The sequence below is a fragment of the Triturus cristatus genome, chromosome 8, assembly GCF_964204655.1.
Source record: "Triturus cristatus chromosome 8, aTriCri1.1, whole genome shotgun sequence".
NCBI lineage: Eukaryota > Metazoa > Chordata > Amphibia > Caudata > Salamandridae > Triturus > Triturus cristatus.
The window spans coordinates 771,678,015-771,700,120 of NC_140591.1; the positions used below are offsets into that span (position 1 = coordinate 771,678,015).

At 42.2% G+C, this 22,106-nt stretch overlaps 1 protein-coding gene across 3 annotated transcripts in view; it reads left to right on the forward strand.

Annotated features, from left to right (window-relative positions):
- The window catches only part of ADGRG2 (adhesion G protein-coupled receptor G2), a 900,557-nt gene that overhangs the window by 595,918 nt on the left and 282,533 nt on the right, over positions 1-22,106 (forward strand). For all 3 annotated transcript variants that reach the window (XM_085622206.1, XM_085622207.1, XM_085622208.1), the window contains 3 exons: positions 2,258-2,295; positions 4,187-4,299; positions 6,267-6,333. In XM_085622206.1, the coding sequence (XP_085478332.1) occupies positions 2,258-2,295; positions 4,187-4,299; positions 6,267-6,333 (218 nt within the window). The remainder of the gene's footprint in view (positions 1-2,257; positions 2,296-4,186; positions 4,300-6,266; positions 6,334-22,106) is intronic.

The following is a 22,106-nucleotide window of genomic DNA, read 5'->3' on the forward strand; positions in this document are numbered from 1 at the left end:
ATTATTCCTGATCGCTCTCAGGTGTTGTAAAATTCTAGTTTGAATTTATTTTGTGGTACTACCCACATATTTTTCCTCACACTTGCATATTCAGTTTTGAACGCGAATCTTTCATTTGTTTATTTTTTCCTTCAAATGACAGCGTTATTTGTTTATTCCATTTAAATAGGGTTTGCATGAGCCACATGTCCAAATAGATTTGTTTTTTTGGCCTAAAAATCTCTTACCACCCTTTACCTCTACCCACCTCTGACCCCTAAACATGCATTATGTCCCTTAACCTCTATCTGCCCTTGAACCCCCCATAAATTTATCTGCCTTTACCTCTAGCCACCTCGGAACCCTAAAACTTCCTTCCTCACTTTGCAGCTAACCGGCAAGAACTCGAAAAATACGTTACCTCCCTCTACTCATACCTGGACCCTAAAAACCCTTATATTACCTTATCGCTACCAACCCCTGGCCCTTAACAACCCCTTTCCTACCTATACCTCCACCTACCTCTGAGCCTTAAAAAATCTTTGCCTCCCTTTACCTATAACTGCCCGGGAAGCCTAAAAACCTCTTAGGCCCTTTACCTCCATCCACCCCATCCCACTAAAAATCCTTTATCTCCCTTTACCTTACATGCCCTTGAATCCTAAAAAACAGTTACCGTCCCTTTCCCTCCACCCACCCCCAGACCCTAAAAAAAGTTACTTCCCTTTACCTCAACCCACTCCAGAACCTTAATAACGCTTACACTCTTTACCTCTACCCAGCTCTTATCCATTAATACCCCATCCCTTAAGACCCCTTTTTTTAAGTGACATAAAATTATGAAGTTTTTTTAAAATATTTACCTGCATTGTAAAGTCCTGAGTTGTAAAACATTTATAAAGGGCTCTCGTTGTACTTACCTGCATTGTAAAGAATTTCGTTGTAATGTTGATCGCGGTGAACACCACATTGTAAATCTTACATTTGTTCCACAAGAGGGAATCAGTTCTTCCTTCAGATCTATCTCCAAGTGGTGTCTCTTACCTCTTTGAAACTGACTTTTTGGGAAACACCAAACCTAATGGCACAAGAGATATTGAAGTATTCTATGTAGCACCCTTTGTTTGGCCAGAGAGACTGGAAAAACAAGTGGGCCAACAGCCACTTTTATAAAGGCAGAGCAGACTGGAGATATGTATTCTTGGTGTGCACTTTCAGAACCAACTTGGGTTGGTTCTCCCTTTATGTGTCCTTTGAGTGATTTCCAGACTCAGCCTTGTCTAGAGTGATGCTCCTCACAATAGGGTGCAAAGAGGCGTAAACTTTTTCTATCTGTCCATCAACCCCCACACTGCCTGTGACCAAGAAGTGAGACAAAATATTGGCCTCTTCTAAAGGACCCTTCAGTCTCTGAACAAGAGACTGCTGTCCCACCTTTTACGAAATGGCTATTTGCAGCAAAAGAACATCCTTGAACTATTCAGGCAAAGCCTGTCTCCATTTCTGCATGTCAGTGTTCAGGTCTTCTCCTTCTAGTCTCGGGAATGTCAGCGCTACACTTTTACTGTCTGGGAAAGTAACCTCACCTACATAATGTGCACATGAACAGGTTATAGGATTCCAAAATGTAATCCACATGCTTCCTTTACTCTGGTTCATTTTGATAAACACAATGCATGTCTCACACAGACTACACACATATTAACAGGCACACATGCATGGAAAAGGATCTGGATTTATCTTGTAGCAGTGGAACTTTGCATGAGTGGGCCAGTAGGTCACTGCTCCCGTGACATATGTGGTACATATTTGTTCCTGTAAAAATGGATGGTAGTCTGCTGTCACTAAAGATACCATGCTTTGTGAACCCCTCTGGGTCTAGGACTGCACTTAAATCAAGAGGCTGGCCTAGAACTCCCCCCACACAGTAGACTAGTGTAAGGCTAGGGCCAAAAAAACAGCATACCATAAACTCATCGTAGTGTGTTTTAAGCAGAGAACACGGCTGTACACCAATCTGGAGCTAATCATGTCCCAACAATGGGGGAATCTGTGAGATTTGTACTGAATTAGGAGGTGCCTGTAGCAAGGTGACAGCATGTATGGAATTGGCACAAGTGAAATGCTTCAAGAAATTTGAATTGGGAGGTGTCATCAGAATCGTTGAAAGCACTTAATGCATGGAACAATGTGAGAAAGATTCAGAGGTGGATTTGTAAAAGCAACATTTTTTGAATTCCAAAGTAGATATTTTTACACATGTTCATTTCTCTTTCAGCTTTCTGCATTCTCCTGTGATCCAAAGAACAGTGGCAGGTACATAACATGGTTGAATTTGTGTAATTTCTATTTCAGTTTACTGAGACAGTTGTGAAAGCAGAGCATAGTTTGTTTACCTGAAGCCTCATGACACTTGCGTAACACAAATGGGAATTTGTGCTGCATTGTTGCAAAATAATCCATTGTCCGGATCATTTGGGATTACCATACAGAATATGGCCTGAAATCCAAACATTTCATAAGCATTTGTCAAAAACAATCTCCTCCTTACTAACACTATTAATACCTCTCAAGTTGAAATGTGAGTCAGGCCTTTGGGGCCTGGAACAAATTCTACATGAGAAACCCCATCCTCATACCCTTGAAATAAATTTTCACATTGATGTCTGCAGCCTTTAGCAAGCTCATACATTTTTAGCCACAGCAGTTTAACACTTGTAGTTTGTCTTTTCCTTTTCTGAATATGGGCCTACAAGTTTCTGCTTGCTAGGTACTGTTGGCTAAAAAGTCTAGCAAGAGCTCATGCATGACTTTTGCTACTCTCCAGCTACATTTGTTCAATATAGGAGCACCTTGTGACCAGTGACTATGTCCAAATCCCTTTAGGATGTAAAAATAGTAGTTGGGTTTATCTGCAAGAAAATTTGCAGATAATAAGTCGTGCATTTGAAATAACCCCTGGGATCAATGTGGAAAACCCAATAAGATTTAAATGCACATTTTTATGGCAGGTCAGAGAATTTCCCTCAACTTCGCAATTAATATTTGGGCAGCTCAGCAGAAGAAAAATGTTTTTAGTGCGCAAGCTGGTTGCACAGGCCAGCAGGTATAAAATAAAATGATTAAATACTCCTGTCTGCAATGGCCCTTCCCATAGCCAGACAAGGAGCCAGTAGCTACTGTCCACTGTGGGTGGGGGTTCATACAGGTTGCATATCCAGTCAGAGCAGAGCGTCAGACATGGGAGAATTTAGTGTTCCCCACTGATTGACTAATGACATGAGAGGCAATGCATGGCAAACACATTTGAAACTGCTGTAGACCATGAGCCAACTTACAGAAAGCAGAGAAGACCACAACTAATTACACCGTTTCAGTTTCATCAATTGATGGGACCCATTGTTCCCAAATCGCTATTGTTGGTCACAGTGCTTTTCAGGGAGGCTCAAATAGATGCTTTCCAGCAATCCTTCTTGATACAACCACTTTTCTAGAGAAAGAAACCCATGTCTCTCCTAAAGGTTTCACCTGGAAGAGGCATGATCTTGTGAGTACTCTCATTTTGGGCAAGTGCAGAGCAACATTAGTAGAAGATGGCAAATGCTTGCCAATTTTCTGTATCTCTTCCACAGATCCCCCACCTACATCCCTTGCCTATTTTGATGTGATGTCATTTCTGTCACTAAAGGAGCTGTTGGTTCACAATAACTTTTTTGTGGACATTTTAACTACTGTTAGATATAATCATTAGGGGTGGGAGGAATTTTTCATTCCGTCCGCAGAATTGGCAGAATTTTGGTCACTTCTCATTACTCTTTAATGGAGTTCTGACTAAATTTCGCCAATCGCCACGTGGCAGGACTTTCTTCAGTGAGGCTCCAGAAAATGCAAATTGGCAAGCGAGATTTGGCTTCCACTATCACGATTTGCTGCCACTCGAGTACATTTTCTACTTGAGCAGCAGCAAAATCAAGTCGAATGACCTCATGCTTTTGCACAATGCATGGTGGCATTTGGACTGAAGCAGCGTGAGAGGCATATTTTTCATCCGCTGGATGAACACCAGGGAATCTTGCGGATTTTTTTTTAACTCTGCGGAATTCTGAGAAGTTAAATTCTGCAAGTTCCGCCCACCACTAATATTTCTGATGTGATTAATTTTCCATTATGTATGTCTTTAAATTGTTCTTGTCTTCATTTTTCACAGTGTGAAATACTGTGAAGGACTTGTAAAGCTACAAAAAGGCCAAAATATATGCAAAGTGATGGACCAGATACGAAAAACCTATGTATTTCGATCTCTTGAAATACACCAAATCGGTAAGTCAAATAGCTTATGTTTCTTTATTTAAGTTGCTTCTCAATGAGAAGATAAATGTCAAACCTATAGTTCAACAAGTGGGCAAGGTAACGTGCTGTATATTTAATTGCACAAGTGCACACAGTAGCTTCTGAAGAAGGGTCAGAGGGACCACTGGACTGAATTGAGAGTAATAACTTTTAAAAGTGGATACAATATAATATAAATGTAAAAGGTGTATTTGTAAAGTTTGGGCTCACCTGCAGGGCGGCCTACTGGCTCTGTTAAAAGGTTTATTATTGCCCAACTCAATGGTACTAATTTTTCCATCTCTGAAAGATGACTGCCTGATTGACCCAAACCTACGACTGTGAAATCAAGCACTGATCTTTGAAGACGCTTTATTATTGCACTGATGCGCCAGGTCAGATTTTCTTAAATTGGGCTGTCCTCACAATGCTGTGTGTTACTCAGTTTTTTACATTCATACTCTCTCTATAGGTCGGTGCAGACTTTTGCATACAAATGGAATCAATGAAAGGCAAATTAAATACATGAAAGGGAGAGATCAGAACGGCGCCATATCTACTAACATATGGTGCTCATTTTCTCTCTGCTTGCACTGTCGCACTTAAGGATGCCAGCATACATACTCTTGCACCATAGTGCAAGGTTGTATGTGTTCTGTAAAGCATACATTTTATACTGGTTTGGGACTCCTCCAGTTCAAAAACTATTCACAAAACTATGCTTCAATACTTTTCCCACACTGTTGAGAGTTTTAAAACTTGCTTCACTGTTACTCTGCCTCAGAGAGGTGTAATTGTTTTGGCTCAAATCCCTGTCTACAAATGTTAATAGATATGGATTTGGGTCATGCATGGGGATGGCTATGTATACCATCTTTGGAACCCACCCTTCAAGCAAAGTAGTGCATATAGCTACTTTGCATAACTTTAGGCAACTTTTCAGTGCAAATCATGATTTACATTAGAAAGTAAATAAGACTTCTACACTTTGTACTAGGCTTGCAAGACTTCTGTGACACAAACCCGTCCCAAAGTGTTAGTAAATCTGGGCCATGTTTTCCAGGGTCAATTTGGGGATTAGGGATGAAGGCTGACTCATTGAGAAGGATCACTCCGATTCCCAGATAGTCATAAGCAGAGCAGAAACATGGAAGTCATAGGTGGCCCCAGGATGTGGACTTGGCCTAATATGTAAACATGGAAGTCATAGGTGGCCCCAGGATGTGGACGTGGCCTAATATGTACAGTAGACAGCCTAATAACAGAGATTGACGTTACTAATATCTGTCTCTGTTACTTTATTCTCCCCAAAAAGTGTCTGAGTTAGTCAGCTATGGTGCTATATGAAGTTGTTTACTACACAGACTTTTCATAAAGATGTCGAGTCACAGAATGACAACTTAGGGGCTGAATTCAGTTACCACACAATGGAGTAATTTTAGTTTGCTGCGAACATCCTCAAAACTGTTCCTCTTGGGTAGGGTTTGTAGCCATTAAAATGGCAGCACTCAGGGGATGTAATACAATTGATCTTTATTTAAAGAGGGCACAGCCAAGACTGGTGTACCTATGAGTATATGTGGTTGCATTTGGGCTAGTCCCAGAAGGAGCAGGGTTTTTACCTCTCTGTATGTGGCTGTGATCAGATGTTACTTCCAAGTCTGACAAGCAAGAAAGCTTATCTTTACCATTCTGCTAAAACCAAGAAGTATTGGTTAGCATTAGTGAGGTGATTGATCTGTGAGCAGAACCTACTTTTGAAGAGGAATGTTCCACTGTCTCAGTGTCGAGACTGGCCTGTTTGTTGGCATTCATGACTTTCTTCTTACACCTGCAAAAATGCTTGTTTTTCCATGAAAGCAAGGAGCAAAACTATTTGCAGATCCACAGTATGTTAATGTTTTTTAATGTAATGTATGTGGGACACAGTTTAATTTGCTCTCACTGTGCTTTTCTAGACTACTGCTGCTGCATGGCTGAAAAGTATTGTCCGTCACTCATAGGAGACTTAAAAGCATTGAACTGGTAAGAAAAACTTGAAATGCTAGAACATTTATTTTGAGGATTCTTTTCTTTTGTTCACCAAGGAAAACATAGCCGATTTATCTGATCTACTCCATCCTGTGAATAACCCTTGGAGTAAAAGCGTGCCTATCCTCCGAAATACAGCATCACAGACTCCAAACATGCCACATTTCAAAAGGAGCTAGAAACGTTTAAGGTCCAAAACAGAGCCATGTTTCAAAAGGAAGTGTTAACATTTTTAGAGTACTTCAGTGCTATTGCATGCAGCATAATTGCTAAAGACTTCTTACCTCCAAATAAATTAATCCCAGAAGAAGAACACAAGAAACTATTCTATGTTAAACTGCCTCCTGAAGGAGACCGTGACACAACTTGTAAGTAGTTTTTTCATCATGGCGGATATCCTAGTTTGAGTCCATTTTTACTGGCACTTGTAAGAATTAGATGCATGGGTTGCAAAACACATACTGGCACATGCTTCATGCTAGGATTTTGCGAGTCCTTAATTGCGAATATTAAGTATTCGCAATTATGGACTGGCAAAATCCTATGCATGTAGGAATCGCTATAATAATAGCGATTCCTACACATTCCTTATTTGCGACTCGCAAATAGCGAGTCGCAAATAAGGAATAGCTTCCCATTCATTTGAATGGGAAATTGCAAGCGCAATTTGCGAGTACCAATTGGTACTCGCAAATTGCTCATGCAATTTCAAGGGTGCAAGGGTGTCAAAAGGACACCCTGTTGCACCCCTGAAATTGATCTGTGCACAAATGTTGCGCACACACATGTCCCAAGGACATGTGTGTGTGTAACCAACAACTTTGAGAAATGCACTTTAGTGCATTTTTCAAAGTTTATGCAAATTACCATGAAGTTCAACTTCATGGTAATTTGCGCCCCCTAGTAGCGAAATCGCTACTTCAAAGTGGTTCTTGCATTGCATTTAAGGAATTGCAAAATGCGATTCCTTAAATGCAATCGCAATTTGAGAACTCGAAATTTATTGTGAATTTTCAAATTGCGAGGGCCTTGACCCTTGATGCATCGCAAAAGCTAATTTTGCGATCGCAAACGGCCGATTTTTGCGAATCGCACCGTTTGCGATCGCAAAAAGCTTTGATGCATGTGCCAGATAGTGTAGCAAGCTGAGGACTTTGACAATGGGCTGGCAGGTCCTAGAAACCATTGCAGTTCTTCGAGAAAAGGGAATATATGGGATCTTTTGTTTGTTCAATACTAATCTGGAAGCTTTCCTTTTAACAGTTGAAACTTCTTTAACACTTTTTGTTACATTTCTAAGGGACAATGTTATACTATTGTAACTCTAGGGAGTTCAAATTCTTGACTAAAATCATTCTAGTTTAGGTTTTGAGAGAAGTACCATAATTATTGTTGTCTGCTCATGAATGGCTATCCGTGTATTTTCATGTCTGCTTCAACTTCCGGTTTGGAACTTAGACTTAGAGGTGGAGATGGTTTGAACTTTTGGGCAAAGGTATATTTTCAGTTTTTAACCTTTTTAGAGAAAAATGTTTAATTGTTATCTAGTGTTAGGCTATTGCTATGTCTGTTAGGATTCTACCATCTGGCCATTACATCATGCTAACAAGGTCCCTGTGGTGTCCTGCCTTTGTCCTTGGATAAGATGATATACACTACAACTTTCATTTACAGCTTCACATTAAGGCCCTGACATCCTTCGCATGGTATCTCCCAAACCTTTTGCCTTCACCCTTCTTGTTTGCTGAATTAATTTTTGCTAGCTTTAAAACTCTGCGCTTTACCACTGCTAACAGTGCTAAGATGCGTGTGCTCTCTCCTTAGAACATGGTACAATTGGCCAACACCTAATTGGCAAAAATCAACAAGAGAGAGAGGGAAGAAATATATATGTATATATATAGGAACACTCTTGGTCCCCCAGTCAAGGTAATGTAAACAACAAAAGAGGGTGCCTTCTTACAAGAAGAGCAAGCATAGAGAATCTGATTAGATTCTTTAGAAAGCCCTCACTCACCAACCTGGTTGGTGACATGCTTCATCATCGGGCCCCACCGGGTGAGGCCGAATGCCTCCCCAGTGTGCTTCAACGCCAGAATTACTGCGGAGCAGGTCTTGAATTGTGTGACAAGTGAAAGTGAATGTGATGGTTAAAAGTCTGTAGAGTGTATCCAAAAAAACAATTTATTATATGGCCAATCTGATCTGACACGTTAAAAACAGAGTGTGGGATAAAACAGCTAGATAGATTATTCAGTTATACCACTTGATGTGGGGTCGACATGTTTCGGCCTAATCAGTGTTATTTACCAGGCATTCATCAGGACCAACAATCTGTACCGTGGTGGTATGGGCATGCTAAGGCCCATCCTAACCAGAGGAAGTGATATGTCAAAAATTAAAATTGAAAAAATGCAATCAAAAATTAATCAAGGGTTACTCTATTTAGAGAAACCAGATTGCTCCTGTAATGGAGAAAGAAGAGAAGACAAAGACAAACACACAAAGAAAAAAAAAAACAATTATTGTTCAGATTGCGTGTTTTATCCCAGAATTCTCATGCTCTGGTGCTCTTCATAGTGCACTTACTAGGTAACTCAGAGTGCTAATGTAAACTGAGGTGGGGTTGTAACATGCATTTTTGATCATTATTGCGATTTCGAATTTATAGGTACCTCTAGTATATAGCGCTATATCACCTGCATGCCTACTAGGGCATTTAGAGGTATCAATTGTATTGCGGGTATTGTGGGTGAAGCTGTTCTACTTCTAAAAGTGGTTTCACAAGTGTCCGGCACATGAAATACAAAACACCATACACAAAATGTCTCACATTTGGTGTAAATGCTAATTACACCATCGGTCTTGGAAGGGGGGCGATGCCAAATATGGCACACCCTGTAGGTAGAGAGAAAAGGAACAAGGGAAAACGGGGAGTCAATGTCAATTCCCTAAAACAAAAGTTACTTATCTCATCAAAGCGCTCGAAATTCCACTCATGCCGACGGTGTCAGGCACCCGCTTGGTACCTGATCCTACCCTTGTAAACCAGACCCCATTGATAATGATTGGGATCCGAGGCGATCTAAATAGCGAGAGAGTAGGTGCCGCCCGGCGTGTCAGACTTAGCCCCAGTGATCTCGTGGGCGTGTCCAGACACATCATCGCGTCCGAATGCACAGCGCTGCAACAGACACATTGAGTCCTCTTCCGGCTAGCGGAACAGCGCGAGTGATTGCCCAATCACAGTTAGCGGCACAATCTCCGGCTGTCCATTAAATCACAAAAAAACTAGACCGAATGGATTTAAAGGTCTAAATGGGATAAAGAAACGAAAACATTATTGGCAAGAGATGTAAGGCACAATAGTTCTAGCAGTGTGAATACACTTTCGGCATCATTGTAAAGTAAAGTAAAAGTTTCAAATTAACATGAGGAAAAGACATCCTCTGGTTATAAATGCCAAAAAGGAGGGAACAGGAAGGGTGAAGCTGTCAAAACAGAAGGAGGACATTAAAATACATGTTCTGTTCCAGGATTGGCTGGGTTCTATTACCTAGGTGTTATAGGTCAATTGGTACCACTGGTATAAAGTTAATGATGATAAAGTGTGAAAATGCACATAAGCAGTTATGCCCAGATGTTATTTGTACAAATGAATATACGGTTTTTGTGGATGATCATTAGTTACAAAAAAAAGGGGGGGGCTACGCTTTTAGAACTGTTCCCCACAGAATACTGTCATTCAGTCCTGAGATATGTGTTCCCAAACGATAGACCCACCTCTGTTCCTTTTTTAACAGGATTTGTTGTGTATTTGTCCCCGATCTAACTTGTTTGATGATGGTCCATCTGAGGTCATTAGTCGTGTTATTATTGTGGAGGAAATGTTCAGCCCAAGGGAACCCAATGCTATTCCCCTTACTTGTGTTACTACTTACAGTAGCGTTTCCAATCTTGTCAAAAAAACAATCAACAAACACTGGAGGATTCTGACTAGTAACAAGCGAATGTGGGAAAAACCACTGTTTTCTTTCAAAAAGGGACATAGCATTAGGGACACTCTGGTACACACTCGCCCAAGAGAGAAACTTATTTGGACATCCGATCTATAACTGACACCTGGGGACTACCGAAGGTAGTGGGTCATTTTCCCTGTACCAATTGCAGTGTCTGCCATTTAACATCACACACGAAGGTCCTGAACATAGAACCCGACACAACGTACCCACACAAACTGCAACTCTGTAAATGTGATTTATCTTATCACATGTCCTTGCAAGTTGCAGTGTGTGGGTATGACGACTCGTAAAGTGAAACAAAGACTGTGTGAACACAGAAGTAATATAAGATGTGGTAGAGCCACGACCAGAATGAATGAACATTTCCTCAACAATAATCACAGAACTAATGACCTCAGATGGACCATCATCGAACAAGTTAGATCGGGGACAAATACACAACAAATCCTGTTCGAAAAGGAACAGAGGTGGGTCTATCGTTTGGGCACACATATCTCAGGACTGAATGACAGTATTCCGTGGGGAACAGTTCTAAAACGGTAGTCCCCCCCCCCTTTTTTTTAACTAATGATCATCCACACAAACTGTATATTCATTTGTACAAATAACATCTGGGCATAACTGCTTATGTGCATTTTCACACTCTATCAACATTAACTTTATAACAGTGGTACCAATTGACCTATAACACCTAGCCAATCCTGGAACAGAACATGTATTTTAATGTCCTCCTTCTGTTTTGACAGTTTCACCCTTCCTGTTCCCTCCTTTTTGGCATTTATAACCAGAGGATGTCTTTTCCTCTTGTTAATTTGAAACGTTTACTTTCCTTTACAATGATGCCGAAAGTGTATTTACACTGCTAGAACAATTGTGCCTTACATCGCTTGCCAATAAAGTTTTCGTTTCTTTATCCCATGTAGACCTTTAAATCCACTCGGTCTAGTTGTTTTTGTGATTTAATGGACAGCCGCAGATAGTGCCGCTAACTGTGATGGGGCAATCACTCGTGCTGTTCCGCTAGACGGAAGAGGATTCGTCGCGTCTGTCGCAGCACTGTGCATTCAGACGCGATGACGTGTCTGGACACGCCCACGAGATCACCGGGACTGAGTCCGACACGCCGGACGGCACCTACTCTCCCGCTATTTAGACCACCTCGGATCCCAATCGTTATCGACAGGGTCTGGTTTAGAAGGGTAGGATCAGGTACCAAGAGGGTGCCTGGCAACGTCGGCGTGAGTGGAATTTCGAGTGCTTTGATGAGATAAGTAACTTTTATTTTAGGGAATTGACATTGACTCCCCATTTTACCTTGTTCCTTTTCTCTTTATCTACAGGGTGTGCCATATTTGCCATCACCCCCCTTCCGAGACCCATGGTGTAATTAGCTTTTACACCACATGTGAGACATTTTGTGTATGGTGTTTTGTATTTCATGCGCAGGAAACTCGTGAAACCACTTTTTGAAGTAGAATAGCTTCACCCACAATACCCACAATACAATTGATACCGCTAAACGCCCTAGTAGGCGTGCAGGTGATATAGCGCTATATATTAGAGGTACCTATAAATTCGAAATGGCAATAATGATCAAAAGTGCATGTTACAACCCCACCTCAGTTTACATTAGCACTCTGAGTTACCTAGTAAGTGCACTATGAAGAGCACCAGAGCATGAGAATTCTGGGATAAAACGCGCAATCAGAAGAATAATGTTTTTTTTTTCTTTGTGTGTTTGTCTTTGTCTTCTCTTCTTTCTCCATTACAGGAGCAATCTGGTTTCTCTAAATAGAGTAACCCCTGATTAATTTTTGATTGCATTTTTTCAATTGTAATTTTTCACATATCACGTCCTCTGGTTATGGTTGGCCTTAGCGCGCCCATACCGCCGAGGTACAGATTGTTGGTCCTGATGAATGCCTGGTAAATAACACCGATTAGGCAGAAACATGTCGACCCCACTTCAAGGGATATAGCTGAATAATCTATCTAGCTGTTTTATCCCACACTCTGTTTTTAACGTGTCAGATTGGCCATATAATAAATTGTTTTTTGGACACAATCTACACACTTTTAACCATCACATTCACTTTCACTTGTCACACAATTAAAGACCTGCTCCGCAATAATTCTGGCGTTGAAGCACACCGGGGAGGCATTCGGCCTCACCCGGTGGGGCCCGATGATGAAGCATGTCACCAACCAGGTTGGTGAGTGAGGGCTTTCTAAAGAATCTAATCAGATTCTCTATGCTTGCTTTTCTTGTAAGAAGGCACACTCTTTTGCTTTTTACATCAACACCTAATTGGTACATTTAATGTACTTGTAATTCTCTAGTAAATGGTACTACCTGTACTCAGGGCCTGTAAATTATATGCAACTAGTGGACCAGGAGCACTCATTGTGCCCCCCACTAAAGTAGTCTTTTGAAACATGTCTCAGGCCTGGCACTGGAGCCTGTTGTGCAGTTTTAAACTGCCATTTTGACCTGGCAACATAACCCTTTTTCCAGGCCTAAACACTCCTGTTTAATACATATCAGTCACCTCTAAGGTGGGCCCGGAAGACTCATAGGACTGGGTGCATAGTACTTAAAATGGAGGACATATGTGCTTATGTTTTACATGTCCTGGAAGTGAAAAGATGCTAAAGCAGTTTTTCACCATTGTAAGACCTATCGCTCTCATTGACTACCACTGGGATGCTTTATTACATTTAGCAAGTGATAACTTTGTATTGGGAGCAGAAAGAGATGTGCCTTTTACAGTCAAATGCATGAATGAATAAATCTGTGGTGGGGGCCCCTACATGTACCTTGCAGGGGGGCCCCTCAAGTGTCATTATGCCAATGTTAACTGGGACTAATTTTTGCTGACAATGGCTCATGGATAACACGTTGCAAAAAGTAGAAATAAACTCTCAAGAGCGATTAACTCGCTCTTTAGTTTACCACAACCAAGGAAGAGAGAAGCTCTCCTCCCGCTCCTGCAGATCCTTAAAATGCAATGCTTACCAATAGGTACATATGGGGTAGAGGTATTCAAGTCAAAGAAAATATTCTGTAGAAGAGTCCTAGGGGTTCCAATTTCTTCAAACTTTATCTGCCACAATGGAATGAGTATCCCTTTTAATGAAGACTACAACTATGTCCGCCCCATGTTATTATGGTTAGCATTATGGAGAAATATTTCAGACTGACATGCCTGCTAAAAAGGCAGGAACATTCTATGGCTGGCGACAGTGGAATCACATCTCTGAAAGGCCGGTTACCAACAGCTGTTTGAAAATCCTGATGGACCACACACCATTAGCAAACAGTTACAAGTAGTTTTGCATAAATCTTTACAGGCCGACGAGTAACACTAGAGACTTAAAAGTCTAGTGTAGCAGCCTATGTGAACATTGGATCCAACAGATCAATTGTGAGTTATCGAACAAAATCTATGGGGCGTTGGGAGCAAAGTTTACTGTTCTGTTTTAGGGTAGGGACCATTAAACATTTGTTATGCTTTACCATTGAATTTCAGGTAAACCTTGACATTTCGCCCTGCCAATGTAACAAAAGCTCAGGAAAATCCTTGCTACATTTCTTATTTATTTGTGGTTTTTATTCCAAATCTACTAAGAGAATTTTACTTCCTCTAAGTAAGTTAGAATGCTGCTTTAACTTACTGATGAGGAGAGTATTTTTTATGTGGCCACGTTCCTGAAAATTGCTGTCCAAGCTTGCTTGACAATGAATCGTAATTTGAATTGTCTGTCAATTATACTATAGTTTAATGATACACTTTTAACTTTATTCTGATTGTATGAAATGTCAGTTTTAATATTGTGATTTTAAAATGTACTTTTATAGATACTTTGGTTGCCATAAAAAGAGCTTTGATTGATTGAATTGCTTAGTTACTATTTCCCACCTTTTCATCACTTGTTTCTTCTCTTCCTTCTCTTTAATGCCACACAAACGTATTAGTTTACCTATGTTCCTCCTGAGCAGAACTTGCACTTTTTACGTAAGGACTTTACAGTGATAGTGTGAGAGTCACATTTTTCTCCACATGTCATGTCCACTGTACTCAGCACTACTCAAACTTCAGCTGGTATTTCACCATCTTTCTCTTTTCCTGCTCCAACCACCAATATACTACAATATAGATCAGGGGTCTCCAACCTTTTCTGTAGTGAGAGCTACTTCTGCTCAAGGAAAGTTTTCCTGAGCTACTAGCAAATTTTATAACTGTAAGATAGTGACTGCACTATCACCACCCAATGCAAGATTTTCAGTAGTTACCAACCACGTATACCAAGTACGGTTACCAGCAGAAATGCTGAGGAAAAGCTCATCAATATTAAATGCCTCCCCTTGACTTATGAAGTAACATTCAAATCTTGACATGCCCAGTGGCACAAAGGACATAAGCACATCAGTACGTCTCCCCAGCTCAGCTTGAATTATCATTCACCAGTTTCTGAAAATGCACATTTTTCTATCTAATACCACTTTCCACTGTGGGCAAACAAACTCAATTTTCCAGAAGAAAACCCATTTTTGAAAACTAAAACTGCTTTTAAAATATCAGTTTTCAGTTTTTGAGAAATGCACAGTCTCAAAATATTAGCCTGTAATTTTCATCATGTACTCCCATGTACAAATGCCTCATATGGAGAGACTACTTTGAATTCTCAGGTATTACAGTCATATGCCATGGATGCTCATCATAGCACCACAGATGCCTGGATTATGCCAGTAAATCCCACCATTATACTAGGGCCACAGTTGTGCCAAGGCTGGAAACCAAACGGATCAGGGATAAGACCATATATCAGTCATGGCCATTAATATGCCAGGAATAGGTACATAAAGACAAGTCATGCTCTTAGTAGGTCTATGATGGCTGCCAGTATACCACAATGAGACCAAAAACACTATAATAGTCAAGGATGACAATAATTATGCCTTTGGCACTTTTATGCCAGGTATGGACACAATTATGCCAAAGATAACACTCTTATGATTGGGGCTAGCATAGATATATTTGGCGGTTCTTGGCACAAGGCATAGTTTCAAGAAGCAATAGTGTTTATTATGGACACACACATAAATGTTGATGAATCTCTTAATTTTTTCTGGTCTGGATCATACCCTGTTAACTCGGGTCTTGAGCTGATGATGCATCTAACTGACACATTTTCACTCTGACTCCTGCAGCCCCGCACTTTGGTGGGTAAGCACTGATTACAGCTCAGGCTACTGCTGCCATTCTTTTTTGATGGTGCACTCTTCACACACATGTTGTGACTGATAAAGGAGAGACTACAACATGGTCAATCTCCTTGTGGCTTAATTATATTGAGATTGGATACAGACTATCATGTAGCAGGTCCTATAAGCCGACATAGTGTGTGTTTGAGTGTTAGTATTAGTTACTGTCATAAGTTTGGCTGGCTGTCACTCTAAGGGTCTTGAGATGATCGGTGCTGCCTTCTTTAATAGGCACCTACTCTCTGAATTTGATACTGGGCTTGACTTCACCTCAGAGAGCTACTTTGAAGGTACTGGTGAGCTACCAGTAGCTCCCGAGCTACTCGTTGGAGACCCCTGATATAGATCAATCTGGAGGTGTACCATTCCAATTAGCTCAGCTGCTATTAATAAGCCATAGGTAATCCTCCTTTATTAGTAAAATTACATTTGTGGTAAACAATTATTTCTCATTTTGTGGGTTACTTCCTACAATGGTATCTTTATCCACTATCAAATATATAATAATATATAATTGTGGCTCCTGGCACTCATTTATCGTTTATTTCTTTTTAAAATTTTAATTTTGTTTATTTTTTTTTGGGTGTTCCGGTCATTCCGGACACTCACATTGTTAATTATTAGTGGGAACCACGGAGGAAGCCCCAGGATTCCCGTGGACCTGAAGGCTCCATGCAAGTGGCCCTATAGGCTGTGCAAGAGCCAACATGTTTTTTGTTTTTAAGAAGCTGGGTTGCCTCGGTGCCCACAAAAGGCACCCAACTGCATTTTTTGTGTCAGGCCATTCGGGAAGCCCTAGGGCCTCCCCAGCCTCTGCCGGCCCTCCTGGTGGGAACCCGCTTCTTTGATTACTGGCGGGTACACCAGTGCCCACCCAAGGCACCCACAGTCAATACCCATACTGGGTGTTGTGGGATCCAGCTCCATTACTTTGCTTCTGCCCTGGTGAGAGAAGCATTTTCCCCTGCTCCCACCTGGCCGGGTGCAAAGTTCTGGCCCCTGCCTGGGAGAGTGCGGGAAGGGTATGCTCGCTCTCTCCTGGGCTGGAAACTACAGTGTCCCCTGGGATGGGATCCCTGGGACACTGCAACTTGTTGGGCCCAGGGAATGGAGTCCTCCGGGCCGATCAGGGAATAGAGTCCTCCGGGCCGATCTCGGGGAAAGGGGCATTGAGGTCTGGGGGGGGCCGCACAACCCCTTCTGTATATTTAGAAATGGCCCGAGGGATGGGGTTTGCGTGGCCTCACAAAGAAAGGCTCAGTTGAGTGGGTGTCACATCTCAACTAACAAAGTGAAATTGCCACACCCTCCTGTGCCTTGGCCTACCCGGGGTATTATTTTTTTTCAAGCGCAGAAGCCTGCACTTTTTTTTACCTGCTTTTAAAAAAATCTATTTTGGCCCCATAGTGGTCCCTCTGGGACCCTAGTACTAGGCCCTGGGGGGCAGGGCATCCCTACTCTGCCACCCTATATGTTTCTTTGCCTTATTTTCAGGGCAGGGGACTGAGCCTCGAGTCCTAAAATGGCTGATTTTGATGTGCTGGCAGCCAATCAGATCTTTATTCTAGATCAGTTGTCTTCGCAGATCCTCCGCAATGTGAAATATACAAAGTTTTGGAGCCTTTATTTCCCAAAACCTACTTAACAGTTTTACAAAAAATGACAAAAAGAGCCCTTTTTTGGCCAAGATCTATCCTTTTCTCAAATGTGGGGTAATTAGGTTTACCAGTTTTTCCAGGTTTGCAATTCAATTTACCTTTGGGAACATTGAATAGGGAAAATGCATTTTGGGACCTTCCTTTTAGCCCCCCCTCACCTGCTTAACGATCAACCCGAAACTCCTCAGGAAGGAGCTGAGGTGGATGACACTTTAAAAAAAAAGTTTTGTCAAGATTCATCAGACGCACCAAAGTTATAAGCAAACCAATAAACGTAGACCTAACTAAAACTAGACTGCCACAGGGAAATATATAGATCGGGTTCCTTGTCCTTTTCAACTTTTTGATTTCACTTTCTTAAACTTGGGACCTTTCTTATCTTAACTGCAATATTTCCATATCTTATTTATTAATTACAATTGTTTTCTTTTCTTATATATAACCTGAATTTTCCATGTAACTCACGCCTTCTCCATGCACTGTTTATACACTTTTATATTAATTCATCACTTATCCCTTCACTGCAACAAATAATGTTCTCCACGTTACAAGTCACCATGACTGAAGATTAAAGTGGAGCATTCCATATTAAAACATGCTAAGATTTAAAAGAAATTGTTCCACAGAAAATGAGTTGAATATGAATCTGCAAAGGACGAAAAGAGGATTCCTGTCTTGAGGTTATCCCTCCAAGATTTTAGAGAAGGCTGAAGAATGTCCTAAATTAGTAACAAGGACTGAACTGTTGAATACAATCAATATTAAGGAGCCACAAGACAAGGATACCATCACATTGATTACATCCTAAAATAAAGAAGATTCTTGAGAAAGCGCCAGCATCTGCTAAGAAGTGACAATGATGTAAGGGATAGGATTGATACATTTCCTAGAATGACTTTTATGACTTTTTGAAGCTAAAAGCCCTTTTATCTACACGCTCTCTTAAACCTTGTGATCCCTGGCTTAAGACCCATATAACACGAATCATGGCGGCTGGTCACTTTGTCTCGAAAACATACAAGCTTCTACTCCCTCTAACTAGGAAGGCCCACAGGCGAAGTGAGATTCGATGGGTGTCGGAACCCAATTCTACGGGCTTGACGTTAGATTGGGATGTGATTCACACCACTGCTTTCTCGAACAAAGCACCTTCATTATCCAATATCCAATATACTAACAAGTAGTCATTTTTTTCCATAAACAGGATGGAAAAGTGCAAGCTTGGCTTGGATCAGAAGGAAGTAAGAACTTTAGGAAATGTACCAAAAGAAAAGTGTGCAGACATGGGATCTCATTTGGGGAATACACAAGGAAGAACATTTTCTGTCAGTAAAGTATTTACTTGCAATAGCTCCTTTGTTGTGTCTATCATAAATGTTTTTGTGATATGCTATATATAGGATATGCAACATGTAGGTTACAGAAACATATTTATGAGCACTTAGGGGCGATAAACAACAAAGATGTGAATTATTCCATACCAAGGTATTGTAAACTAAACTAAAACATGACGGTGATGTGTCTTCTCTAAAGTTTTGAGACATTTATCATGTAGAAAAACTGATACAAGGAAGGGACAGGGCATGTATATTGAGACAACGGGGATCAAAATACATTAATAAATACAAAAAAGACCCCTTACGGACATAACCAAGTTGAAGAGCTTCAGGTGATATTAAAAAAAAAGAATTGTATATATAGGGACATGGATCTTCTGAGGATCTGACAGTCCCCGTGCTAAAATTTGACTGGTTTCCAAGACTTCAACCTTCAACTTTGCCCCCTAACTGTGGTCCTGGGGTCCCCCTGTGACCCCGACAGGGCCAAAAAGCACTTTTTTGCCACAGGAATGCGAGGGAGCTGCAAATCTACTGTGAAATAAAAAAAAAATACAAGTGCTGTCTCCTGCGCTTGTTTACATTATAGCCCCCAGATGGGCCAAGTCCCGGGGGCTTGTGGGCTTTTTTTTAACAAAAAAGGAGAGGGGTGCACAGGGCCCCCTCATTGGGCTTAATTATGCCCTGGGGACCACCACCTCCCCGGGGCTTAATTTTAATAGCATGGGGTGACCACCACCTCCCTGGAGCTAAATACAAAGAAATGGGGTGACCTCGAGCCAAGGGAATCACCACGTCCACGGGGCTAGAAATCAATTGACTAGGTGGGGTAGCGTAGACCACACCACACCCCAGGGACAACCACCTCCCACAAGCTCTCCTTTTTAAAAAAAAAAAAATGAGGGGTTCCACTTGTCTCGCCTCCCGGGCCATTCTCGGCCCCGGGGACAACCACCTCCGCAGGGTAACCCATGCAAGCAGGAGGAGAGGGGCCACACGGCTGCCACTCCTGGAGCCATACATGGTCCTGACGACCGCCACCCCCCAGGGCCAGCTTCTGCTATGCCCATCCTCAGGACATAGCTGTTTGTTTTAGCTTGGCGGGAACTCACAGCTCCAGGAGGCAGGGAGCCGGCTGGGTCTGCGGGGGCCTTGAGGCTCTTTGCCACGGTCCCGGGGGCGGGAGGTGCAGAAAGAGGCAAAATAAAAATGAGAAGCGAGCAGAAAGAGGCCGAATAAAGATCAGAAACTAGCAGAAAGAGGCAGAATAAAGGCCAGAAAGAGGCAAATAAAGGTCAGAAACCAGCAGAAGGAGGCAGAATATAGGTCCGGAGGGAGCAGAAAGAGCAGAATAAAGGTCAAAAGGGAGCAAAAAGAGGCAGAATAAAGGTCAGGAGCGAGCAGAAAGAGGCAAAATATTGGGCACAGCAAGCAGAAAGAGGCAGAATAAAGGTCAGAAGGGAGCAGGAAGAGGCAGAATAGAGGTCGAAAGGGAGGAAAAAGAGGCATAATAAAGGTCAGGAGTGAGCATAAAGAGGCAAAATAATGGGCAGAACAAGCAGAAAGAGGCAATAAAGAAGGCATGAGTGAGGAGAAAAGAGGCTGAAAAAATGAGCAGGAAATGAGCAGAGGAGGCACAAAACCGAAGGCAGCAGAGTATCGCGGACTGCAGTCAAACTGCACTGGAGGACAGTTACAGGGGGAGCTGGCACGAGGACCTGCTCTCATGTGCCCCCCTATTTTTTTTACCATGCACCCACTGACAGACCCACTCATACACCCATGCACATACCCATTCAGAGACTCACACACCCACTAACTGACACGCTCAGATGCTTATGCACTAACTCATAGATCCATTTCAGCACTCATTCACCCACTCACAGACTCACTGAGAGACTCACACACACACACAGGCCTGTTCAGAGATTTACTCACACACCTATTCGCACACTCATGCATCCACTCACAGACCTACTAAGAGATTCACACACCCACTGACAGAGGCACTCAGGCACTATAGCAACCACTCACAGACTTACTAAGACACTCATGCCCTCATTTACAAACTCACTGTCATTTGAGATGTCATCAGTAATGCCATGAGTGATGTCACTGACCATGTCATGAGTGATGTAATATGTGACGTCATCAGCAGTGCATTGCGGGCGCGCGAGTTATAGTTAGCTGAACTAACTATAACGGGGAATTTCAATGGTTTTGTACGAGTGAAAAGTCCAGCTAACTATAACGCCGTGAAACCTATGGTTTTTCAGTGAATTTCTAAGGTTTTTAAATGCTAATTCCTAACTATAACGTGTCTGAAACCTATGTTTTTTTCAGTGAATTTCAAAGGTTTTTTAAATGCTAATTTCTAACTATGCCTACAGAGATAGGACATGTGAAGAAAGAAGAAAAAACGCACAGAAAGAAAAAAAAGAAATGCAGAAAGAAGCAACAGAAGTCCTCAAAGACGAAGAAAAGTGCAGGAAGAAGGATAACGTGCAGAAAGAACAAACAGAAGAGCAGAAAGAAGCCTTGTTGCAAAATCATCCTGTACCCTCAACTTTTTCAGACGGATACTGGTGGTAACTGAGTCTGACTAACCAGTCCTAGGGCCAGTGCTATGTTAAAAGACACTCAGAATACAGTGAAAACACCTACATACACTAGGGAACACTATGCATTGGGGTCCCCCTGTGATCAGCATGACCTCCTCTGTAAGCTCCTAGTATATAATAGGGCAGGGGGATTAAAACTACCTCTTAAAACATGGCACAGGGTGTGTTTGCACATGTCACCTCAGGCCCCGTCCCCTCCCTTCCCCACTGCGCAAACACGGCCTGTGGCCATTTCAATTTGGGAGATTAAGTCCCCTTGAATCCAGATGGTCCCTAGGGTCCAACTAGACCACTAGGTACCTCCAGTAAGCACCACAGAGCTGCGTTGCAGAGAGATGTAAAAAGGGGCACGGCCTAGACCACCTCTCTGCAACGCAGAGCAGTGGCGCTTACTGGAAGCACCTGGTGGGCTAGTTAGCCCCCATGGGCCCTCCGGATCGAAGGGGAATTATTTCCCCAACTTAAAACGCGCCATAGGGTGTGTTTGCACACGTCACCTCAGGCACCCTCCCCTCCCTTCCCCACTGTGTAAACATGCCCTGTGGCCGTTTTAAGGTGGGAGATTAAGTCCCCTTGAATCCTGAGGGTCCCTAGGGGCAAAATAGCCCACTAGGTACGTCCAGTAAGCGCCATTGCAGAGAGGTGTAAAAAGGGGCACGACCTGCTCCACCTCTCTGCAACGCAGAGCAGTGGCACTTACTGGAAGCACCTGGTGGGCTAGTTGGCCCCCAGGGTCACTCAGGATTGAAAGGGAATTATTTCCCCAACTTAAAACGCGCCACAGGGCGTGTTTGCACACGTCACCTCAGGCCCGTCCCCTCCCTTCACCACTGTGTAAACGCGCCCTGTGGCCATTCTAAGTT